General features: G+C 44.2%; 1 protein-coding gene across 6 annotated transcripts in view; it reads right to left on the bottom strand.

Moving 5' to 3' along the window:
* Nucleotides 1–26,606, bottom strand: part of Scoc (short coiled-coil protein) — a 31,317-nt gene that overhangs the window by 2,457 nt on the left and 2,254 nt on the right. Inside the window, exons 1-3 of one of the 6 annotated variants that reach the window (XM_004655830.2) lie at nucleotides 7,056–7,212; nucleotides 1,663–1,734; nucleotides 1,264–1,347 (exon numbers count right to left, since the gene is read on the bottom strand). In XM_004655830.2, the coding sequence (XP_004655887.1) occupies nucleotides 1,264–1,347; nucleotides 1,663–1,684 (106 nt within the window). In that variant the 5' untranslated portion in view covers nucleotides 1,685–1,734; nucleotides 7,056–7,212. Of the gene's footprint in view, nucleotides 1–1,263; nucleotides 1,348–1,662; nucleotides 1,735–7,055; nucleotides 7,214–26,606 lie in introns of those variants that run through there. The other 5 variants (XM_012948186.2, XM_045131914.1, XM_045131915.1 and 2 more) reach the window with 5 other exon arrangements.

Raw genomic sequence — 26,606 nt, 5'->3', positions numbered from 1 at the left:
GATGCACATCTTAATGATCAAGTAAAAATGACTGTCACCCATGCATTACACAAGGGAATACCAACAAACAAGAGCCAAGGATCTTTCTAGAAGCAACAGTAAACAAAGTCCAGATGGGCATGTGTGGGAGGCAGAGTGGGCCTGGGTTAGGAGCAAACACTAAACACACATGGCACTGTGTGCCGAGTCGTAGTGAGCGAGGCGCTGGTCTGCAGAGAGAGCGGGGGAGCAAGGGTTCGAAGCATCTGGCAGGGGATCCCACGAGAGGCCCTGAGGGAAGTGAGGGCACAAGCCACAGACAGGAACAGGTGCCATGAGGAAGACGGTTGAAGCAGAGAGAACAGCAACAGCTCCCATGGGAAAGCGTGCTTGGCAAGATGAGGCCTCCAGAGAGAGGGAGTCTGGGGTAGGCTTATGGGACAGAGAGTTGGCTGCGAGTTGTCAATGGAAAGTCTTGGATGGTTCTGCGCGTCACGAGCTGCACACACTGGTACCCCAAAACAAACACACACACAAACAAAAAACTTTATTAAACCCAAGACACTTTAATGGTAGTAATGTTACGCAAGACACTTAGAAAATGAAAAGAACGAATTCAGATCCCTTTTAATCTGTGGGGTTGGTATGTTAGCACTTTTAATATAAGCTTCCTTCATGTGGACTAAGTCCCTCATTGCCAGAACTTAAAAAGAGCTCTTACACTCAAGCAGCCAGCACCAAAGAGGGAGGAGTAAGAACAATGTTGAGGAAGAGCTGTCTTTTAAAACCACTGGCCAGAGCCAGGGAGATTGCTTAGCAGGTGAATTACTTGCCTTGTAGGCCTGAGAACCTGTCCCCAGAAGCCATGCTGGGCATGGCAGCACACACCTGTAACCCTAGCAGTGAAGACAGAGAGTTGGGGAATCCCAGAGTTCACTGACTAGCCAGTCTGGTCTCACTGATGAGATCCAGTCCATGAAACATTGCGTCTTAAAAAGAGGCAGGCTGCATTCCCGAGGGAACACGTTCTGAGGATGTCTTCTAGCCTCCACATGTACATACGTCACCACACACCTATGGACATGCATGCACACCCACCACAACACACACACACATGCACAGCCATAGCTACAGGCAGGAGAAAGAGAAAATAAAAACAACTATCAACATGAACTTCGAGGTTTATTGTTTTAAAAAATTATACACACTAAGTTTAGCAACAGAAATGCTTGCCGTTTCAATTAACCACACGTCACCCATGGAAACTACAAAGTGTGAGCTAACCTTCAAGCGTGTGTTGGAGTTCCAACACTTGGTTAATAAGTCGTGTTTTTTCCTCCAGTTCCACCTGGTTTTCAGCATCAACTGCTGCAATGAAAGGGTTTAATTTTACTAACAAACATTAGATACCAACCGTGGAATGTAGCATTGAAAAATCCGCGAAGCATGTTTTATTAGCTTAATTGACTTTAGATTTTCACCTCAACTGGAGATGGGGACCCCAGGGTGAAAATAAAAACTGAACTTGCCAACATCACACAGGGAAGAAACAAAAGCCCCCTTGGGTGCTCTGTAAACTGCATGGGATATAAATGAGTCAAGGAGAGAAGACCCAACCCTCCTACTAAAGCAAAGGCATCCATGAAGCCAGAGGCGTTCGAAACGGCGTGAAGAAGACCATACCATCCATGTCAGCGCTCATCATCTTGGGTAACAAACTTCGGGGCCTTAGGTACAAAATCCTTGATGAACAGTCTGCAGTAAGAAACAGAAACACAGGCATGTTAGGGTGGTAACACGGGAGCTGATTGTTCCAAAGATGACCAAGTCAGATTAGAACCCAGAAGAATTATGTTACATGCCTTACTGCACATAAGGAAAATCAAACACCCATGGGTGAACCAGCCATGGACGCGAGCCGTGCGGTGTACGGAGCAAGGACAACACCGTGCTGAGCTCGTGGGTAACCGGTGCATACGAGTGAACACCACATGTCAAGCTGTCTTTACAAGAAGACAGCAGAGGGTTATGGAAAAGCAAATACTCACCTCCTGGACACAAAGCTAAAATGTGTAACCATGGGAAAGTAGGATGATGGTAAGTAAGACTCAACCCTTTTAAACTGTTTACAGCCTATTTCACTCTTAGGTATCAAGCCCAAGGACAATTAAAGAAGGGCAATGTCACAAATATCTAGCTCTGCCATGTGCACAACTCAGCTCACCAGAAGCATGACTGCACAGTGTGGTTAAGTTCTCTTTGGTAGAGCAGTCATTTAAAAACTCTGATGAGTATAACATGGAAGGATGTTTACACAACTTCCTATTTACAGACATAAATTATGAAAGAGAACACAGCAAAGGGAGTCCCTACGTGAGGAATGATGGCAGGGCAGACAGGTATGTTTCAAAGTTTTCTCGCTAAGTATTATTTCACATAGGTTGTTTGATATTTGTAAATATAAACCCCAACACTACATATGCACTCAGGAGATGCTTGGGGTGCAAGCACAAAGACGGGAGACTGCTTGAGTTTGATTCCCCAAGACCCACATAAACACTGGTCATGGCCACACATGTCTGAGACCCGAGTCCTGTGGGGGTACAGGGATATGTGAATCAACGGGACTCACAAAAACCACAGCTCCGTGTTCAGTGAGACCCTGTCTCAAATAAACACATAGATGAGTAGTGGATACTCAAAAGTTCTCCTCTGGCCTCTGTGGACCTTCGAGCACGTCTGCACACATGCATGAGCCCTCCCCCACACACATCGCCCCTACTCCACACATACTAAACACACAGGAAAAGAGCACCATGTGTGATGGACACTAACAGGAATAAATAAAAAATACCCACTTGCCACCCAGTTACGGTTAAATCAAAAGACTAACCAGGTTGTAAAAAAGTAAATATTAAATTTTCATTATTTTAATAAAAGGCTCCAAAATATTGGAGCACAAAAGTCTTATGAAACATGTTTTGCCCATTTCACACTCTGCTGAAAATGTATTAGATACTACCAGAAAATGATTGGAAGCAGGGTTGTTAACCCATCTACTCTGTACTGAAGCGACAGCATCTTGACTGGTCAGTGTTCCTCACTTAGCATCTATCTATTGAACATCATCTTCTGTGCCCGGGACACAGCGGCTCCCAGACTATCAGAGACGTCTCCGCCCTAGCACTGGATCGCAGAAGCATCAGTGCACCACGTGTCCCTCCGTGGCCCCAGTGACTGCAATCAGCACTGTCAGATACTAACATGGAGGCAGATGCCCAAGGCACTAATGCAAAGCTGCTTCTCAAGTAGGGGATCATTTACTTTAAGACCATTAAACATCCCTGCATGGCATTCAGAACTAGCTATAAGTGACAATTAACGTAACAGTGCTTCATAAACCTACCCTCCAGCAGCACCAAAAGCCGCTCGCTCCACCCACTTGCTTTGCACAGTATCTGCACTTCAGAGAAAGTGGCTGCCTTTTTTTGTTTTCTCCAAAACTCCTACTTTTAGAGTTATTCAACCTACTGTGGTATTTGGAGATCACACTAGGAATTATTCCTTTCCATTTAGTTTTTTAATTGGCTTAAATGATAGGTTTTTATAGTGTATACTATATAAAAATTGCACATGGGGGAGAAAAGAATGCAGAAGGGTTGAACACAATTAAGGATGCACTTTTATATGAGATAATAAAGAAGCTGTGGGGTGACTAAAGTCGTACACACATACTACCTCAGAGCTATTTCACTGGGGACGAGAACCCTTAGTGGTCACCTTCACGGGAAAGCCTGCTTTGAATCAAGCACACTTCCAGCAAGGAGCCAGTCACCCCACCTGAAGCCCCTGCTCTGCTGAAGCAGATCTGGTGGGGTGTCAGCCAGCAGCAAAGGCCAGCAACAGCCAGCGCTCTTGGGATTCTCAGCCTCAGCCCACTTGCAACTTGGCCACTGCCTTCCCTGAACAATAAATACAGTGCTTTACATTTCCAATCGCCGGTGCTTCCAAGAGTACCACCCACATGGGATTTTCATTATAGCCGAGAAGAGCTGAGTCATGCAATCAACAGACAATCATGAAATCAATGTATCTGATTCTGAAAGCAGAGATAATATATACAGAGTATTCCTCTTTTGCCTGTGTTTTGGCCAAATAATAAGATCAAAGCAAGGCCTTCAGGACAATTGTTCCCAGCTATGGACTAGCCAATCTCTAACATCTTGGCCACACATAACCCAAGCAAAAACAAATCCGTACACGACTAAGCAATGGTTGAACTTCCACTGCAGAAAGTAAAGGCCAACGGCCAGGCTGGGTGGCCCAGACATGTAATTCCAGCTTCTCAGAGCAGAACGCGTGCTGAGACCACGGACCAGGGAGTACAAGCCCTAGGACAAGACCCGCCTCGCTCCAGTATCTTCTCCGCTCTTCACAGACCTCCTCCTCTCAAGAGGAGATTTAGCTCAGTGAGAAAAACCTAGTAATTAGATGATCTGGATTCAAATCCCAACTCTTATCTATCAGCTCGTGGAACCTTGATGGGCATGGATAAAATCCCAGCCTGCTTCCTCGTCTGTAAAATGGGAGTAACAACACTATCAACACGTGGGTTTGTCCTGAGAATTTAGGGGGCCATATGATGTGTCTGCATGCTTTAATAAATGGTAGCTAGTACCTTCTCAACCTTTCAGTTAAAAAAAAAAAAATCAGGGCTGGAGAGATGGCTTAGCGGTTAAGCGCTTGCCTGTGAAGCCTAAGGACCCCGGTCCAAGGCTCGGCTCCCCAGGTCCCACGTTAGCCAGATGCACAAGGGGGCGCACGCATCTGGAGTTCGTTTGCAGAGGCTGGAAGCCCTGGCGCGCCCATTCTCTCTCTCTCCCTCTATCTGTCTTTCTCTCTGTGTCTGTCGCTCTCAAATAAATAAATAAAAAATTTAAAAAAAATCACAAGCTGGGCATGGTGGCGCACGCCTTTCATCCCAGCACTTGGGAGGCAGAGGTAGGAGGATCGCCATGAGTTCGAGGCCACCCTGGGACACCATAGTGAATTCCAGGTCAGCGTGGGCTAGAGTGAGACCCCACATTGAAAAACCAAAAAAAAAAAAAATCACAGAAAAATGTTTGTTTTTTTTTTAAAGGCACTAGGTCCAGCTGCCTCATTTTGCAAAGGCACTGAGGCCAATGAGGAGAATGGCTTCATCACTGCAGCATACCCGCTGAGAAGAGCCTCAGCCAACTACCTAGTCTGGCCCCAGTCATATTTCAGCCATGCTCATAGCTCAGCTGTGAGTTTGACATTTTCCCAATATCCATCCAACCTGTCTGCACCTAAAATCGATTTATACCATCTGTCTCTCACTCACTGGTGAACTAGTAACCATCAGTGCTCTAAGAAGAAAAGGTCTGTGCATCCATGTGAGGAACACTTTATATAAAGTATTAAAACAAGGGCAGTACAATGCCCAGCAGCAGACACTAAGTCATAGAAAGGTCAGTGCCCTGCTTCAAAGCCAATGTCCCTATCTCAACTGTATCCCTGCTTTTTTCTTTAACAACAAAAAAATACTGGGCTGGAGAGATGGTTTAGCAGTAAAGGTGTTTGCCTGCAAAGCCTAAGGACCCAGGTCCCGTTCCCCAGCACCCATGTTAAGACAGATGCACAAAGAGGCGCATGCATCTGGAGTCCATTTGCAGAGGTTGGAGACTCTGGCACGCTTATTCTTATTCTCTCTCTCTCCCTCAAATATATTAATTTAAAAAGAATAAAATTACTTATGTGAGAGAGGGAGTGCACGCACACATGGGCAGGCCAAAGCCTCTAGCCACTCCAAAAGCTATTGTCACTTTGTCTATCTGTCTTCATGGGTACTGAGGAACTGAACCTGGGCAGGCAGGCTTTGCAAATAAGCACCTTTATCACTGAGCCACCACCCCAGCCCCTACCCCTGCTTGTTTTTTTCTGCTGTGCAATTGAAAGAAACTTTATTATGCCCCTAATCTAAGTTTGCCAAACATTTTGGAAAAACAAACCAGCAAAAAAGCCCCAACATTTAAGACTTTGGTGCTTCTGCAAGCTGAAGGAGGGAAGATAAATTTATCTTGCTTCAAGCTTTATCTACCTCAATGTAACTTGTTTAGACCTGTTCAAATTCAGCATTCACATCTTGGGGTTTCACATTCTAAGAGATGGTGGAATAACCCCTTTAATGAGACTTTAAAATTAAGCTAGATCCCCGACAGTTTGCTGCATTGAGTTTAATACAGGCACCAGGATTCTCCATATAGCTTTCAGTCCTCAGGTACACACCGTTTTTATTTGGGGGGGGGGACTCCTGAAATTGCTAGCAATCTGTCCTTAATATTGTTACATCACAGTGTGAGCTTGACACAGTGTATCGCAGAAGTCCGGCTTTCAAGAATGTTTTTTTTTTTCCCCCTTCCCAAACCTTACTCCCCAAAATCTATTCAGTAGGACGGAGGAAGTACCAAACCCAGCTTGGTGAGGGAAATATCCTACCCCAGAGGGGCGTGGTGGCTCGCGCCTATAATCCCCGCATTCTGGAAGCTGAGGCAGGAGGATTGCCAGATTTAAAAGCCTGCTTGGGCTACATAGTGCGTTCTAGGGCAGTCTGGGTTAGTGTGATTTTTAACGGAAAGGAAAACAATAATTCATGAATATTATTAATCATCCCATCCCTTATTTTCGCGTTCGTTCCCCGACCTCCCTCCCCACCAAAGCATCCTCTCCCAATCATCCGGGTCCTCGCAGGGGAGGCACGGGCCTGTCTAGGCGTGCCAGCTCCACGCCACCCCATCCCTCGCCCCGCAGTCCGGCCCAGGGCAGAAGATCTGACCCGGTGCTGTCCCAGCAGCGGCGGCCGCCCCGCACGGAACCCCGGGGCGAGCGAGCTTCTGGGCCGAGGAGGGAGGATGCGCAGGGCTCCGCAGGGCGCCGGGCCGCCGCAGCCCACCCACCGCCCGGGCCCGCGGCCCCTCCCGGTCCCCCGCGCCCTCCAGGCCACAGCGGTCCCCTGGCTCGGGACAGGCGACCCGCGGCCCCCAGGCCCGCCTCACCTGGCGTCGGAGGTGCCCAGACCGGGTGGCAGCTGCAGGATGCCTCAGACCAGGACCAAGGACCAGCGGACTCCGGAGGCTCCGCCCTCGCCGCCCACGGAGCGTGCGCCCAGGCAGAAGCCCCGCCCAGCCCCAGCTCCCTCCAATCACGACTCGAGGTCGCACGCCTGCGCAGTAACTGCCAGCTGCCCCCAAACCGTCCCATCTCGGAGCGCCCGGGATGCACCTGGGCTGTAACAAGAGGGCTTTGGCGTCCAATCAGAATGGAGTTCTGGTGGGCGTGTCCGGGAGGAAAAGCAATAGCCAATAACAACACAGGAGAGAAGCAGTGAGAGAGAAAGTCCATCTCCGCACAGCAGCTCTGGCCTCGCTGAGAGCGTGATAATTCAGACCGGAAGTCTAGATGGGAACATCCTGTCTGTTGCCAAGAAAGAAGTGGGTGGGACCAAGCGTGGAGAGAGAAAGAGAGAGGGAGGGAGGAAGACAAATCCTTCAAAAACAGGGAATTTGTGCTCAGAACAGGGAAAGCAAGGCAATACCAGAGTGGGGTTGTGGGGGCTGGGGAGATGGCTTAGTGGTTAAGGCCTTTGCCCACGAAGCCTAAGGACCTAGGTTCAATTCTCCAGTAGCCCAAAGTACAAAAGGTGACGCGTGTCTGGAATTCGTTGGCAGTGATTGGAGGTTCTTTCTCCCACTCTGTCTCTCAAATAAATATATTTTTAAAAAGACTGGGATTCCCCCTTTCTAAAAGCGTTTTTTGCACTTATACCGTCTGCCGCTTATGGACTGCTTCTGTCCGTACCTCTTCACCTATGACTACTTATAAATGAACAGTCCCCCTGACCATTTAATGCTTTAATAATGAATAAATACCCTAATGGTACTCACCTCTCTCATTTGATCCTCAGCAACCCACAGAAAGCTTGAAACTTAAAGAGTAAAGATGGTTCTTGTTTAAGGGCAGGTAAGAGATGTCCTGAGTGTTGAGGTGCAATGTGATGCTTTCAGATGACAATGACGCTGTGATGTAATGTAACATTTGAAACAAAAGCAGTCATCGACCACAGGGTAGATCTACCCTACATTCCAGCGTTGAATTGACAATCTTCTGAGCGGTGGGGGTGAATTTATCAGTAGCCTGTGTATGGCTTTGTTTAGGGGGCATTTTCTTTTTTCTGGCAGAACTTGTTAACACATGACCTTAGTCCATTATAAAGCAGCCTTCAGGGATGGAGAAATGGTTTAGCAGGTAAGATGCTTACTGTTCAAGTGTGAGGACCTGGGAGGACCTATGTTCTATTGTCCAGGACTCACTAAACCAATGGGCATGGCCACCCATTTCTGTAACCCAAGACCTGTGGGGACCCAAGACCCAAAAGTTGGGGGTTACCTATCTTTCTCATTTGGCCTCTGCACACATAGACATATGCAAACACACTCCAGACACATGCAAAAGAAAAAAAAAAAAGGAATCTTTGTTTTGTGTTAGAGAAGTATACATTTGGCTGTGGCTGTAATATACAATTTGAGGAAATTTATTAGAATGCAATGCAGAAACTAAATAAATGGAGGGCTGAGAACAAGATAAATCTAGTTGGAGTATCCAAGAAAGAACAGAGAGAATGGATGTAGGCAGTATTCAACAAATAATGACTTAAGAATTTTCTAAGATTACAACACATTTGAGAAAAGGATTACTATAAAGAATTCCAGGGCTGGGGAGATGCCTCAATGCATAAAATGCTTGCCATACATGCATAAATATCTGACCCTAGAACCTGTGTAAAGCCAAAGCAGATGTGTTGTGTGAGCATTTGTAATGGCAGCATGCATAGAATGAGCAAAAGTGGCTGATCCAGAATCTCTCAGGAGCTCATGGGCAAGCCAGCCTGGCAACTGCAGAGATGACCAACATGCAGCACCCTGCTTCAAACAAGGTGGATGTTGAGGACTGGCATCAGCAATGGTTCTCTGACCTCCACACATGTACTGTGGCACATATGTGCCCACACCCACATGCACTCAATAACACAAGAAAAAACATCCATAAGTTGTAGGATACCACTAAAGACCAAGAAAAACTATTTTCCAGATATTTTTAAACTTTTTAGTTGTGATAATACTTATGAAACATAAAATAAGCCACAAGGTAGAAGAATATAGTAAAATAAAAAATATGAAGAATTCTGATAAATAAGAAAAACAGGTAAATATATGTAAATAGCAAAATAAGCAGCTCATGAAGAAGAAAACTAAACAGCCAGAAAGATTTTTTTTCTCTTTTTTGTTTTTCAAGGTAGGATCTTACAGTATCCCAGGCTGGCCTGGAATTCACTGTGGAATCTCAGGGTGGCCTTAAACTCACAACAGTCCTACCTCTGCCTGCCAAGTGCTGGGATTAAAGGCATGTGCAACCATGCCCAACTCAAAACTTGTTTTAAACATTTCGCTTCACCAGGGGTCAAGAAAATTCATATTAAAGCCTGGAGTTAAAGAGATCAGTTCATGAAGGAGATATAAAATTAATATAGCAAAACTGGACGTGCTGTTTATTAACCCACAACTATGATTGGGTAATTTATTACCCCCTCCACTAAGATTCATAAAGCAAACATACAGAAAACCAGTAAAGATACAGAAGTTTAAAGTTTGTGCTAGCATAAGATTTTTTTCTTTTTTAATTTTATTTTTAATGGGAGAGATAGAGAATTGGCATGCCAGGGCATCTGGCCACTGCAATCAAGCTCCAGATGCGTGCACCTCCTTGTGTGCATGCATCATCTTCTGCACATGCGTCACTTTGTGCACACACGTCATTTTGTGCACGTGTGTCATCTTGTGCGTCTGGCTTAACGTAGGTTCTGGGGGGTCAAACCTGTGTCCTTAGGCTTCACAGGCGAACGCCTTAACCACTAAGCCATCTCTCCAGCCCTAAACATAAGAATCTTAATAATTTTAGTGAAAGAATGTGAGAATCACAGAGTGGGAAAGCATACTGCCAGTCATTGTCCCCCACAGGAGCTCATGACTCCACAGTAACTACCGCTAGCCCCACTGAGGACGGCCCTCAGTGGAATGGGGGTAGCTTGCTCTTGCTCCAATAAATAACCCTCGATTCATGCTCATACTTGCAACCCTATTTAAACTCAGGGGGTCACAAAAAAATGGAATTAGGAGGGGGTTTAGTTGGGAAGAAGGGGTTCAGTGAGAGTAGGAGGAGCATTAAGAGTGTAATAGGGATGCATGTGATCAAAACACATAATATACATGTATGAAATTGCCAAAATAAAATTTCAAAAAAAATAATAACTTCTATCTTGCCTTAGGTAATTAGGGTTTTAAACATCCTGTGGATATTTTAGGTGAAATATGCTAAATGAGACATGTTGATAACTTTCAAGTGTCACCAGGTGTTAATTTGTAAAACATGTTTTATCTCATTCCTAAATAAGAACTCACATTTTTAAGAAAACAATTTTCCCCCTTGAAAGGTTATTGAATTCATTGAAGAATTAATGCTGTCTTGAATTTATGATTTAAGGCTATATCCTACTATATCCTTGTTGGAGCTGGATTTCAGAATTATATATTCTGGCATAGTGCACCATATTGCTATTTGGTAAATTAAAGTGGATGGGTAGCATTTTCTCATTTGTAATGTACTGGCACATAGGTGGCTAATTAGATGAGTTGTTTTTCTTTATTTGTTCAATAGGTAGGGCAAGTGTAAGAAATGACCAGCGAAGGAATTGGAATGAAGGCTGAGTCAGTAAAGTGCTTGTTGTCCAAGCATGAGGACCTGAGTTTGGATCCCCAGTGCCAGGTAATGGAGGGCAGGCATGGCGGGCCACCTGGGAGACAGAAGCAGGGATTGCCTGGAGCAAGCTTGCTCACTACACTAACTGCATCAGTGAATTCTGGATTCAAATGAGAAAACCTGCCTCAGTAAGTATGGTGGAGAGTAACTGATCAAGATATCTTTCATCTACCGGTGGTCCCCCACATGCACACACATTTGAATCCACACCTGCACACACAATACATCACACACACAAACATGCACACAGCACACATTCACAAATTCACACTTGCTAGCATCATATTCCTTCTACAAGTCTATCATATATACACATCACACACATGCATGTGGAAAAAAAGAAATTACCTGTGTATTTTTAGAGAGTTTCTCAAAAACTTCATAAGGATTTCAAGATCCACAAGGAATTATGCTTTGAACTTTATGACAAAAAGATGAAAATAATTGGGAATAGTCTTTGTGTTTATTTTCCTTTAGAGAAAATATTTTTTTAATGCATTGTTTTCAAAAATCAGTTTGGGGCCTGTATTTCTACAAGATGAGTATTGGTACCGAGGAGTGGTGTCATTTGCTGCTAGACACCTGACTGTGTAGTTTGGCCTTTTGGAGCTGATTTTCAAGAGGAATGTAGAAGAATTTGAAGCCTTGGCCTAAGAAACACCTTATAGTGCTGTAAGTACAGCTTGACAAACTATTCTGGTCAGAGTTGAAAGACCTGAATATAGAATGAACTCTGGACTGTGAGGTTTGGCTTATGAGGGTGAGAAAGAGCTTTGTCTGGACTAGGCTAGAAGCAGTTAGTGTGAGAGGCTTGCTGTTTTGCCCATGTCCTGACAATTTGTGCAGGATTGCTTTGCATAGAAGTGGACTGGTGTGAGCAGAGGGATATGACAGAGAAAAATGAAATCTTTGGGCCTAAACTGCTGCCCATTCATCTGCAATTGTTTGAGAGATTACAACCATTGACATTGGGTCAGCTGACCTGCACGGGGGCAACAGGAAGAATGTAGACTCTTGAAGGGGCCTGAGTGCTCAAGCAGTGTCCTATCCTTCAAAGTTGGCTTCATTTCCCTACTTGGTACTGTGAGTATAAGAAATGCAGGAAAGAGAGGGTCACTGAGTTTGGAACTTAGTCTTGTATTTTGGAAATGGCCATGGGCAGTGTGAAGCAGATTTGCTGGATGCCTGCATGGAGACCTGATGGAGCCATGAGGATGAACTGTGGCTTGCAGTGGAGACCCAGTGGAGATGCTGGGACCTCCTGGAGGTGGTGTATGACTGGGGGCAGGCTTATGGGTATTGTAGCCAGTTTCCCCATGCCAGTGTTTGTCACACTTTCCTGTTCCTGTTATCCACCTGATGTTGGCCGGGGGTGATGTCCACCCTCTGCTCATGCCATCATTCCTCCCTGCCATCATAGAGGTTCCCCTCCAGCCTATAAGCCCAAATAAACCCTTTTCTCCCCAAAAGCTGCTCTTGGTCAGGTGATTTCTGCCAGCAACACTAACCTTACTATAACAATGAGCTTTTAAAAATACTTATATGTCAGGGTTGGGGAGATGGTTTCATGGCTAAAAGCATTTGCTTACAAAGCCTGATGGCCTGGTCTCAATTCCCCAGCCATGTATGTGACCTAGATGCAAAAAGGGGATCAACTGGCATTTTAAATGTTTTTTATTTATTTGAGAGAGGAAAAAGAGAGAGAGAAGGGGCATGCCAAGACCTCCTTCCACTACAAAAACACTCCAGATGCATGTGCCACTTTGTGCATCTGGCTTTATGTGGGTACTGGGGAATTGAACCAGGGCCATCAGGCTTTGCTAGCAAGCACTCCCCAGCCACTGAGCCATCTCTCCAGCTCCTCAAAAATTATCATAATGGTTGATTCAGTGTGGTAAAAATTCCAATGTTGATATGCAAATGATTGATTTGATCAACAGTGCACCAAAGCTGGCAATGTGTGATGGCATGTGTCTGAATTTCAGCACTCAGGAAGCTGAGGCAGGAGGTTTGCAAGATCAAGGCCAACCTGGACTATACAGTGAGTTTCAGGCTCATCTGGATGCCTCAGAGTATATTTTCTCAGCAAGTTGTTCTTGACCTGCCTGCTCCACGTTTTATTGGCTTTATGATTCTCTGACTGAATACAGCTATTTTTCACAGATGCTGTCACAAGGCATGAGATGCCTGGGTCAGAATCCAAGGACTCTATGCCTCACCCCTTCCTGGAAATCAAGTATTTATGCTGGTTTGCTTCTATTCCACTTTCCCTCAAGACCCACAAGGGTGACAGGAGGCCATGACAGATGCCTGCACATGCCATGTGTTGGGGTACAGGGGAGGACCTTTGAGCTTGGGGTTCCATTGCTTTTATAGTAAGCGGAAACAAGTGTGTTCTTTAACCACAGGTGGCATGACCCTGCACCCAACAGTACTCTGCAAACATGTTCCATCAAAATCTGGGTCATGGCCTCATATGCTAGGCAGACCCACGAGAAATGCAGTGACCCTCGGGGTCCGTAGCAGTGCCTCCCAGAAACCTGTAACCTACATAGTCTTCAGTCTGGTGACAAATTCCTGTGACAGAATTCCTCCCTTATGAATGTCTCAAGGGAAATATCCCAGAATGTCTCAGAAAGCATCAGTGGATTGCTCAAACTTCAAAAAGGAGGAAAGCCGCACATGCCGTAGGTTGCCAAGGATGAGAAGCTGACAGCACTGTAATGATCACGAAGCAAACCCAGGTGTTCTGTAGCTCACGCCCTAGCCTCTCTTCTCCCCCATTCAGCCAAACTTGGCCGCACTTCAGAGGATGAACAGACCTAGGTAGGTTGGTGTCACGAACCTTTAGTCACAGCACTCAGGAGGCAGGGATTGGCGGCTCAGGGTGAGTTCCAGGCCAGCCTTGGACTACATAGTGAATTCCAGGTCAGCTGTGGGCTCCAGTGAGACCCTACCTCAAACACAACAACAAAAACAAACAGAAAAGGACAAACAAGTGTGTGGTTTATTTTAAAAACAGTTGTGAGCTGGGTATAGCACACACCTTTAATCCCAGCACTCAGGAGGCAGAGGATTGCTGTGAGTTTTAGTCCAGCCTGATACTACATAGTGAATACCAGATCAGCTTGGGCTAGGGTGACACCCTACCTTGAAATATGAATTAAAAAAAAAAAAGTGAAATAGGCAATTACTACGGTACTACGGGATAGCACAGGAAAGTAGGGCCAGGCTCTCCCAGCTTGCAGCAGAGATCTGCCAGACTCCCCTCCTCTCGCCTGAGGGATGGCAGACAATGAGACAGCCTTGCTGCTAAAGGAAATGGGCTTTTCTGGGTCTCATTCAGGGGCTCAGGGCTGGGCTGTGGTGGTAGAAAGAACCCAGAACTCCTCTGACTCATCCCTGGGGTAAAATCACGAACAATAGGGCTTGGAGTAGCATTTCCTCATGTATAACATGGAGTGAGCAACAAGTAAATATCATGAGGCTTTCATTTTGGGTTAAAGCTGCAGCCAGCCTTCGGAGGCATGCTGGGGTCCTTGCTTTCCCACTTACAGGAGTCCCGTTAGAGGACATCTCTGTGTGTCTTTAGATCTCAGGCTATTCATTTCAGTTGGAAGAGTGCTTCCTCCACCCAAATACTTCTGTGATAAAATGAATTATGTATATATGTTTACCCATTCAGGTGTATGTGGGCATATGTGTGTGGGCAGTACATATGTGGTATGTGTGCATGTGTGGGCCAAAGGACCACTTTGGATGTCCTCAAGCAAGTCTCCCACCTTTAAAATATATGTATAGTTTATTCTTTTGAGAAAGACAGAGAGAGGAAAGAAAGAGGCAGATAGAGAGAATGGACACTTCTGGGCTTCCTGCTACCACAAAGGAACTCCAGACATGCGCCACTTTGTGCATCTGGGTTTGCATGGGTACTAGGAGTTGAACTGGCCCATCAGGATTTGCAAGTAAGCACCTTAACGACTGACCAATCTCTCCAGCCCACATCTCACTTCTGAGACAGTCTTTTGCTGCCCTAGAACTTGACAAATAGACTATACTGGCTAGCTAGTGAGCTTAGCATCCCAGGAATCTGCCTGTTTCTATCTCCCACCACTGGGATTACAAGCACACGCCACCAAGCCTGACTTTTTTTTTTTTTTTTTTTTTGCATGGGTTCTGGGTGTTGAATTTGAATCACCTTATTGTGTTATCACCCCAGCACCCTAAAATAAATTTCAGTATATTTTTCCTAACAAGTATAGACCATTACCCAACTCAGCATTTTGACAAGCACCTCTGGGGTTCTGTTTTTGAGTTATAAAAAAGTCTGCATTGTCCCTTAGGGAAATGAAGGACTTGAAAATGCACTCACCCAGTGGCTATGGTGGTACATAACTGTAATTCCAGAGGCAGGAGGGTTTGGGGTTGGAGGCCAGCCTGAGCTACATAGCAAGACCCTGTCTTAAAAGAAAAATATGCTGAACCTCTCCTTGCTGTGAGTGTACATTTCCAGAAATGGGAATCATAGCCTTACCCTATAAATCCATAAGGAAGATGAATTTTAAAGATGTCAGAGAAAATATCCTAGCATGGTGTAAGTACTAATTGGTTTGATAGAAAGCCTCTATATTTGATTTATTTAAATATAATTATTTATTTATTTACTTGCAAGCAGCAAGGGATAGGAGACAGAAAATGGGTGGGCCACTACCTCCAACCACTGCAAATGGGCTCCAGATGCATGCACCGCTCTGTGCATCTAGCTTTATGTGGGTAATGGGGAATTGAACTCCAGTTGTTAGGCTTTGTAGGCAAGCACCTAAACAGTGGAGCCATCTCTGTAGCCCTGTATTTGGTCTCTTAAATTCACTGAAGGAAGTGACTGAGTCTTGTTTATAAATTGTAGCCCCTTTGCCAAGAATAATGCCTGAATTCGGGTTCAGAAATGTGTCGTAAGAAGCAGACTAGGTTTCCACACTGCCTTCATTTCAGAGCTCACGCTCGTTCTACAGAATTATCCCACTGCCTTTATCACTTCCCACTGAGAGGCAGAAAAGCCCAAGAGGCCGTTTTCCTTTTAGTTCCTGTGCAGCTCTCCACACTTACAGCACATTAGGCACTCATGAAATCTCACCTAAGGTGACATCTGAAAGGCACCAAGTCATAACATCCATCTCTGACCACTGTCACCAGTTCCTCAGAGTAAACCAAAACCCAAGAATGCCATGTAGGGGCCACAAAAAGGAACCAGGGATGCAGGCTTGTTTATTCCTTTAGAGGTGGTATTCTAGTGACCTCTAGTGGTAAAATTGATTCAAAATAAGTTTCTATTTTATACAAATCACTACTTTTTTTTTTTTTTTTTTTTGAGACAAGGTCTCACGCTAGTCAAGGCTGACATGGAACTTGCTCTGTAGCCCAGATTGGCCTCAGACTCAGCACTCTTTCTACCTTAGCCTCCCACATGCTGGGATTAAAGGTGTGTGCCACCACATCTGGCCTTCCATATTTTTTTAAAAACATTTTTAAGCATTTAAAAAAAGATTTATTTTTGTGAAAGCAAAACAGAAACAGAAAGAGGGAAAGGGAGAAAGCGAAAGAGAGTGGGGGAATGGGCATGTCAGGGGATCCAGCCACTACAAATGACAGTTAAGGCACATGCCTGTGAAGCCTAAGGAGCCAAGTTCAGTTCTCCAGGTTGCACATGGTGGTGCACGCATCTGGAGTTTGCAGTGGCTAGAGGCCCTAGAGCACCCATTCTCTCTCTCTCTCTCTCTCTAATAAATAAATAAATAAAAATAAATCTTTTTATAAAATCTGAAACTTTTCTCAAAATACTTATCCAGCTCACATCAGTGAAGTGTTGCATTAGCTCTTGGCTCCGAAGTCATCAATACCAATGGGAAGTGGGGTCAGTGGTGGGCCAGAGAAGCGAAGAATGAGAAGGTCAGGATGGCAGGACTGGGAAGTGCGTGAACGTGAGGAGCGATGGGGGATGGGACACAGAAGTAGGAGGCGGATAAGACCACAGAGTGTGATGGAGAAAGGCTAAGAGGCAGTGTAAAGACCAGAGTGAGGAACAAGAACACAGTGGCTTGGCATATATGAAGAGGCTGGGTCAAAGGGGAGGAATGGAGATAAAACATCACCATAGATTAAAGATATTTCTGCTTTTCCTAATAATCAAACTCTATCCGAAGGATCAAAGTGAAACCAAATGAGATGGAATGTTTTCCTTAAAACAAATGTAGGAACTACTGGGGAGACCCAAAACTCGATCAGAATTCCGAAAAAAAGATACAGTGGAGTGTTCAGCACCAAGTGAAACTTCTGGATCACACCCTGCAAAGCTCAGGGACCATTGCAGAAGAGGTAGTTGAAAGAATGTAAGAGTCAAAGGAAGGCAAGGATTGCTTATAACGCTGTCTTCCAGAGGCAAAGTGGCCTTGACGTGCACGACCGCACAGTGGATAGTGCTACCTACACAAGACCTGCATATAGGATGGGGAAAAATGATGATGGGGCTGGAGAGATGGCTTAGTGGTTAAGGCATTTGCCTGCAAAGCCAAAGGACCCTGGTTCGATTCCCCAGGACCCACATAAACCAGAAGCATAAGGTGGCACATGCGTCTGAAGTTCGTTTGCAGTGACTGGAGGCCCTGCCTTACCCTTTCTCTCTCTCTCTATCTCTCTGTCTACCTCTTTTTCTCATTCTCTCAAATAAATAAATTAATATTTTTAAAATGATGACATCAAGATGGAACAGGCATTAGTTGGAAAGAAGAAGAGATTCAATTGATGGGGTATACATGATAGGAGATAAAGGAAGGTGGTGGCAGGGAATTAGGATCATGGCGTATTGTTTATATGTCTGAACGTTGTCAATAAAAAAATTAAAAGACACAAATGTAGGGGGAAAGGTTAGAGAAAGTAGCACAGTAAAATAACAAGCTCATTTTTACATCGCCGTTTTCTCAAAGAAGTAAGTGTATGAAGATGTTTAAAGCCATGATTCTGACAGAGTTCTGGATGTGAGACCATGTTGTTATGGGCTGGATGCCAAGTGATTCCCCCACAGAGGCTCTGTGTTGCAGGCTTTGTCCCCAGCTGATGGATCCAATCATCGGTCGGGGATTGAATTGTGCTGCCTCTGACTCCATCAGTGGACTAGCTAAGCGGTGGATTCATAATTCGATAGCAGTATCAGGAGGTAGAGCCCCGTTGGAGGAAGTAGGTCATTGGCATTGGGACTTTGAAGGGTATCACTTTTCCCTGGTCCCTGCCGACTGGCTTTCTCTTTCCTGGCTATAGTTTTCTGAGTAGCTATACCCTCCTTGCGATGGCAGTGGCTGGAGGCTATGGCATGCCCACTCTCTCTCTCTGTATCTGCTTTTCTGTTTCTCTTTCTCAAATAATAATAATAAAAAAAGTCACCAGGCCTGGTGGCGCACGCCTTTAATACCAGCATTCAGGAGGCAGAGGTAGGAGGATCACTGTGAGTTCTAGGCCAGCCTGAGACTATAGTGCATTCCAGGTCAGCCTGGGCTAGAGCAATCCTACCTCAAAAAAAAAAAAAAGAATGTTAAATGACTATTTATATATTCTCAAAAACAATCTCCTCTCCAAATACCTGCTAATTACTCAGGGAAAGATAAATAAGACCACCGCTGATTAATCAAGAGAACAAAGTTAACTTGAATGGGGAAAGGGCACCCAGATAGAGATCCTGTACCACCTGATGGGAGACAGTGAGGGCACAGTATTCCTTCTGAGCTATTCTTGCTAAACTTGCTTTAAAAGTTAAGTTTATCAAATTTATGTAAAGATTGACAAGTTGTACCAAATTGAAGACCAAAATGACACAGTGTGTGACTCTCAACTGGGAACTTTGGCTGTAAAACATATTTTCATGACAACTGCCATTACAGCACGCTTGTTAATTTAGGTGAGAGCATTTATTATTTCCTGATTTTGTTATATTTTGGTGTGGTAACTTGAATAGTAGATTCAAGAGTTTATTAAATCTTGTAACTTAGATCTCCAATCCAATGACTTAGATGTCCTTGAGGGCAGATCCTAGGGTCCAGCCCTAAGGTGTGGAAGTAGATCAGGAATACCAGCCGAGGATATGCACAGTGCTTGAGCTCTGCCTGGAGTTCCTGGAGTGGGCTTGCTTATGATGCTGGTGGTGTTTCTCCCTGCGTGGACCTGTGAAAGGGGGCCAGCTTCTTCCACCATTATGCAACTTCCCCTGGATCTGTAAGCTTCAATAAATCCCTTCCTCCCATAAACTGTGCCTGCTTTGGAAATTCATCGCAGCAACGTGAAGCTGACTATGGCACATGGTCAGAGAAGAGAAAGTCCTCATTTGTCAAAAATGCTTATGTCTCTATGGACCGTGGAATATTAGGCTGGAAACTCCTCAGTTCAGGAAAAAGGAAATTCTTTTTAAGGCACTTCCAATTTTCTCTCTATATATTGTTTAAAATATAAGAGAGAGAAAATGAGTAAGATATGATTGTCCTGCAGGGCGTCCTTTCCAGTTTATACCTTATCTCTCTCTGACCCATCCTCCATGCATAGAGCTAAATTTCCCACCTCCTGTTTTATTTTTCTATGAGAACTTTTTGCCCACATTCTAAAAATGCATGCTATAACCACAGTGTGTTGATAGATGTTCATAATTTAAATAAGCACTGGTAGTTTTAAATGCTTCCCATAATCAGTGCCCATGTAAGATTGATTCCCTATTTCTCTGTGTTAGAAAAACTCTATAGCTAATCTTATTTTTTTAAAAAACATATTGCATAAGTATAAAGCCATAAAATATCTAATAACCTGTAATCCCTTCATGCTAATAAATACATTTTTCAGGTTCTTTCCCCATCTCAGCCCTTCCTTATACATAAATTACTTATGCATGGTTGTAATCCCAATATCCATACACTTTTATATTCTACTTTTCTTGCCTGAGCATGGCCCAATATTACTGGAAGGCCTCTGGGGCTTTTCTTGCCCTCTGATTCTGTGATTGCATTTTTGAAACACTGACACCATAATGTAGTGATAGAACCATATTTCATTATTCAATACCTGCAGTTGGGCACCCTATTGCCTCTACCTAGTCAGAATAAGGTGGCTATGTTAGGTATCTAGTGATTTTTGTGTGGATGCTTCATCATTTGGCAAAGGCTTTGGAGTCACTTAGACCTCCCGTAGAATCCCAGCTCTGTTTTACACAAGTCACTAAACTTTGCTGAGCTCTGGTTTTCAGTCTATTAGAAATGCCTACAAGATCATGAATGTGTCATTCTCAACCCAGCACCTGGCACATACTAATTTCTTAGTAAATGATTATTGTCTTCATTCATCTAAGAGACATAGAATAAGACTAGATTTAACTAACATGTGGCCTTCAAACATTTACTTGTGTGATTCTTAGTTTCATTTGTGCTGGGGTATTGGTTTTTAAGATTATAACAAATACCCAAAGAGTTATCTAGCATCTCTAAAGAAACTAAGAGATTTTCTAATTGTCACCAGCATTGAAAACCTCCAGGGAAATTAGAATGACGTGTTGATGAATCATGTTTCTGCAATACCTGTCTTGATTTCTCTGCCTCTCTCAAAAGAGCTTATTAAAAAACTTTTCAAAGGCTGAAGAGATGGCTTAGTGGTCACGGTGCTTGCCTATGAGACCTAAGGACCCATGTTCAATCTCTCCAGATCACACTTAAGCCAGACACACAAGGTGACAAGTGCAAAATCACACATGTGCATGAGGTGACGCACATGTCTGGAGTTGGATTGCAGTGGCTGGAGGGCCTGGCATGCCGATTCTCTCTCTCTCTCTCTCATCAAAGTGTAAAGATAAATTCATTGAGACACAAATTCTTGGAACAATGTGTACTCACTGGCAACATCAATTAGCTATGATTTTGTCTAGTCCTTCTCACAGCCACATATGATTTCACATTGTGGAAAAAGGATAATGTCCTAACTCACAAAGTGGACAAATAAAGGCATTAGAATTTATGTTAGCAAAAGAAACACAATGCATAAAAATTGTTCTCTGAAGGCTGGAAAGATTGCTCAGTGGTTAAGGTGCTTGCCTGCAAAATCTAATGACCCAGGCTTGATTTCCCAGTGCCCAAGTAAAACCAGATGCACAAAGAGGCACATGTATCTGGAGTTTGTTTGAGGTTGAGGTGGCAGGAGACCCTGGCTTGCCCATTCTCTCTCTCTCTCTCTCCCTCTCTCTCTCTCTCTCTCCTGCTCTCTCACTCTCTCTTCTCTCCTATCTCTCTCTACTTGCAAATAAATAAATAAATAAATAAGTAAATAAATAAAAATATTTTAATAAACTATTCCCTGAGAAATTCTTTGAAACACAGACTTTCCCTGGGCAGCTGCGTGCTGGATGCAACCAGAAGTATGTCATAGAGACACACTGGCTGAAAAGTTTAGTGTTCAGGGGTCAACAGTCATGATAAGCTGAGAGGAGTCAGGTTATTTATCAACATCTTTTTTTTTTTTTTTTTTTTTTTCACAGACATCCTCTTTTTACCTTCTGTGACGAGCCTGGAAGCAGAAGGGACAGGAATCCATGCTGGAAGTTAAGATGGACTTCAATAACAGCAAACTAAGTCATTTAGACTTTTAAAATATAAAAGGATAAGGTGCAGTGTTGGAAAAATTCTTCTAAATATTTTTACATAAGCAGTTTTCTAAGGAGTTATCATGACCTTAGGGGGAAAAACATCCACCTCCCTTGCAAGCCAGAATGGAAATGAAAGCCAAGTAAGTCACATGCTACAGCAAATAATAGCAGAGCCTTTTGTCTGCGTGGCAAAGGTAGTGCACCCTCGCGGGACAGGAAGGGAGGAAGGAGATATTGCAGGTCCACGCTTCTCCCTGAATCACTGCCACTGGATTCTGGCTACCGGCAGTGAAAGCCACGCATGCGCGAAGCCAAATGCTCCCAGCCAAAGTCATTAAGCTGACAATGAGGGGCGTGTGTAGAGAACAATGGTTAAATAGGGAAGAAAGTCAGCCAGAGCTAAAAAAAAAAAAAAAAAAAAAAAAAAAAAAAAAAAAGCCAGCTGTAAATACTTGGGTAACCCTGAAGGCTTGGGGGTTGGGGGGATGGCCAGGAGGCTGCCTGAATCCGGGACTATTCACATAGGCTGCCCTTTATGTCTCTACCACTGAGGGTTCATAATACTAAAATCTAGGATAGCAAAACATCACTTTCTGGAACTTTTTTTGTGTGTGTGTGTGTGTGTTTTTGAAACCAGAACTCCTGGTTCTGTGACTGGCATAGACATTATTTGCAGTGTGGTCACTTACAGCTTTTGCATTATTTAAATTGTTTGTTCCTGGGGTTGGGGAGCCCAACAGAAGCTGTCTTGTTCTTCCAGAGCTGTTGTTCTCCCCCTGAACTGTTGTCAGGGTCTCTAAGGACCACAGGCTGGGAGCCGGGCTGGCAGGAGAGGAAGCGTGCCCATCCTGTCCCATGGGGAAGCAGCTGCCCTGTCCCCTTCTCGGCAGGACAGTCATTCGAGAAAGATCAGCCTCACACACAAACATATGTTCAGGTAAATGAAACTGTGATCCTTGGTGGGGGGGGGAGGAGAATCTCTTGTGATAAAAAAATAAATAATTCAAATCTGAAGGATTTTGTATAAATTTAACATGAAAAGAAAGCTAGCCTCCACTGCCCCCCCCTTTTTTTGTTTTTTGTTTTGTTTTGTTAATCTAGTGAGGAAGAAAAACCCAACTGCCACTGAGAGGCAACTGATGGATGTTTTATTATTTTTTTTTAAAGGAAGAGTCAAAATATTAATACTTACCCTTCGATGGGAAAATTAGAGAAGGCTCTAGATTACTGAAAACATTTAGATGTTACCCCTCTACTCAACATCTTAAGCTTGTTTACTAAAACTCATTTTTTAATTGTGCTAGATCATTCATTTCAGTTAAATGGAGTTCTTGTGATTGAAGGCGCTTCCACAGAAAGAACACTTACAATTTCAAGCAGGGCACAAGTGACCCCCGGCCTGGCACTCTGGGAGGCTTCTGAGTAACTGAGGTCATCTGCTTCTTAATAAATCTCACGTGCTAAGTCTCTGAGGTATTTTGCTGGGCTAGGCGAGGTCTTCCTAATGCCACTGTCCAGTGATCGTTAGCTTTCGGGGACAGATATTTCACTTTGGCCAATGTCATTATCCCAACGTAGAGAGACTTCAAATACTAATTAAGGTGGCTAAAACTTTCTGCCATCCCTAGTGCAATGAATACACTTGTTCATTGCCACTGAAGATAACATTTCTGCCATTCTAGATCTAGATAGTCTTTTCTGACACTCTTAAAGATATCCGAATAATCTTTGTGTGTTTGAGGATGCATGTGTGTGTATGTATGTATGTATGTACATGTATGCATGCACGTGTGTGTGCATACATGTGGAAATCAGAGGATACCTCGGATATCTTTCCTTAGGCACCATTCACCATTTTTGTGAGACAGGGTTTCTCACTAGCCTTGAACTTGCCAAGTAGGCTGGACTGGCTGGCAGCAAGCCCAAGGGACTTGCCTACCTCCATCTCTCCAGCACTGGGTTTATAGGTACATTCCACAATGCCTGGCATATTAAAAAAAAAAAAAAAAAAAAAAAAAAAACTTTTTTATGAGAGAGAGAGGATTGGTACACCAGGGCCTCCAGCCACGGCAATCGAACGACAGACACGTGTGCCATCTTGTGTGCATGTGTGACCTCGTGAGCTTGCGTCACATTGTGCGTCTGGCTTACATGGGGCCTGGAGAGTCAAACATGAGTCCTTAGGCTCTGCAGGCAAGTGCCTTAACCACTAAGCCATGTCTCTAGCCCAGCATTTTTTTTTTAAATGTGTGTTCCAGGCCTTGAACTCAGGTCCCCATGCTTATAAGGCAAATACTTTACCAACCTTACAAGCCCCTGAATAATCTTGTAAGTTAATATTCATATTCATTGAGAAGGCATAATTAGAGATAGGGCAAAGGAGTTTCATGAGTTCTGGCCAGCACTGCCCTGGCCCCCGGCCTCCACATACACATGCAGGCACGTGTGTGTGAACGCATACAGGTCACACTTGCCACCTCCTTGAATACTTGTTCAAGGATAGGTCTACTCTGGGGCTCTCATCAGCATAGCTGACCCCCAACATGTCCAGTATAACCCAGCAAAGCCACAGAGCAGATACTTGGGAGCGCGGTGCTGGCTGCAAACACATCAGAAAAGAAAGGCCTCTCTCTTCAGGAGCAAAGGCTCCTGCTAGGGCCCAGCTGTCTCTCAGCTGGGCAGCCACAAATCCATTTCCCTCTTTAGCCCGTATTATAATAACGGATGAGATGCAAAGGGGTCCATCCAGATCCGTGGTACCGCTTCCTCGGAGGAGTGCTAACTAATGCGCGCGGTCTCCTGTCTGATCTTCCGCTTAGCCGAGGGGACAGGGGACGGCAGATGGCCTTCTGAAAGCTTTGCAAACCCTGGCTGCTTTCAGCAGGCACAAGGGGGCATTGTTCCATTTCCTGCACAGTGGTAGGAGGCGGCCCTGAATAAAAGCACATGACAATTGTGCCACTTGTCTGGGAAGCATATTACAACCTGACAATGGGGGCTAATTGGTTGATGCCAAAAGCAGCCGCCCAAACAGGGCTTTGAATATTATTCAAGAGCGGTTGTAGGAAGCAGAGTCAAGAAGCTAGCTGAGGCATAAAGGAGAGCCGTAGGAAGGACATAGACAGGGATGTGATCAGGATAGGGATGACTATACTATATTATATTATGTTATGTTATCTTATATTAATCAGAAGAGAACCAGGAGCTTGTGGAAAGAGTCTCTACACGCCCTCCTCTGCGGCTCTCCCCGAGACTCCTTATCAAGACCCTGTCAACAGCCAGTCATGGCCACAGTACAATGTCCACAGGACACTGCAGTTACCATGAGGATGGATGTTTGTGCATCTTAAAGCCTTTGTGGAAACTTTTGTGGGAGCGCCTTGAAGGGATTCATGAGGAACTAAACAGTATTGAGTTCTTACTATAAGTCAGGCTAGTTCAAGAAGCCTTCTTCATTTCTTTTGTTTGTTAGTTTTTTAAATATCTTGTTTATTATATATTTGCAAGCAGGGAGAAATTGAAGAAAGACACACACACACACACACACACACACACACACACACACACAGAGGATGGGTGCACCAGGGCTTCCAGCCCATGCAAACAAACTCCAGATGCATACGCCACTGTGTATCTGGCATTACTTGGAAACACTGAGGAATTGAGCCAGGGCCATTTGGCTTTGTAGGCAAGCACCTTAACCCATGGGCAATCTTTCTAGTCCCTCTTCGTGTTTTTGCTGTGTGGTTTTGTTTGTGTGTGTGGCCAGAAGTTTTCCTCAGTCACTCTCTACTTTCCTTTCTTTCTTCCTTCCTTCCTTCCTTCCTTCCTTCCTTCCTTCCTTCCTTCCTTCCTTCCTTCCTTCCTTCCTTTCCTTCCTTCCTTCCTTCTTTCCTTCCTTTCTTCTTTCTTTCCTTCCTTCTTTTTTTTGGCACAGAGTCTCTCACTGAACCTAGAGCTCACTGAGTTAGCTAGACTAGCCAGCTAACAAGCCAGGAATCCTTCATGCCCCCAGCACCACAATTACAGTCCAGGCTGCTACATCTGCCATTTTTACATGGATTCTGGGAATACAAACTCAGATATTTTTTTAAAAATACTTAATTCATTTATTTATTTGAGAGAAAGAGGCCAATAGAAAGTGAGAGAATGGGAGAACCAGGGTCTCTGGCCCCGGCAAATGAGCTCCAGGAGCATGTGCCACCTGGGTGCATGGGCGTCCTTGTACATGCATCACCTTGTGCACCTGGCTTATGTGGGTTCTGGGGAGTTCAACATAGGGCCTTAGGCTTCACAGGCATGCACCTTAACTGTTAAGCTGTATCTCCAGCCCTCTGAGACATATTCTTGTGACCTGTTGGCATCTGCGAGATGGAAGCTTAGGGATGTTAAATAACTACTCTAAGTCTAATAGTTTCAAATCTGGGGATTTCTTACTTCAGATCTCAACTTATCTGCCCAACTACCCTGTTTCAGCTCTTCCAACTTGTACTGTATACCCCTAACCTATGAGAGGAGATGCCCATATACTGTTGGTAGGAATGTGAATTAATACAACCATTGTGGAAAACACTATTGAGTTTCTTCAGTGTGCTCAATATATAATATATACTTGTACAATAGCTTAATAAATAAATATGTGACAACAAACAAAAACTACCATATGATCTAGCATCTCCCCACTGGGTATGCATCTGAAATAAATGAAGACAGTATGTCAAAGAGACATCTGCACTCCCCATGTTCAGAGCCATATAATTCACAATAGCCAAGAAATGTAAACAATCTGAAATGTCTGTTCACAGCTACATGAATAAAGACAATGTGGCATGTATTAATCGTCTTAGACTGGAAGGAACCCCTGTCAGTAGTAACAACATGGATGATTCTAGAGGTCATGTTTAGTGAAATAAACCAGACACAGAAAGACAAATACTACATGATCTAACTTATAGGTGACTCTGAACAATGTCAAACTCAAAGGAACGCAGAATGAAACACACTTAACAGAGCTTGCGGGGGCAGTGGTCAGAAGATTGGACAGGACGTTAAATTAAAAAATTTCACATAGGGC

The sequence above is a fragment of the Jaculus jaculus genome, chromosome 12 (genome assembly GCF_020740685.1).
Source record: "Jaculus jaculus isolate mJacJac1 chromosome 12, mJacJac1.mat.Y.cur, whole genome shotgun sequence".
NCBI lineage: Eukaryota > Metazoa > Chordata > Mammalia > Rodentia > Dipodidae > Jaculus > Jaculus jaculus.
This window is presented reverse-complemented; position numbering and strand designations above follow the sequence as displayed.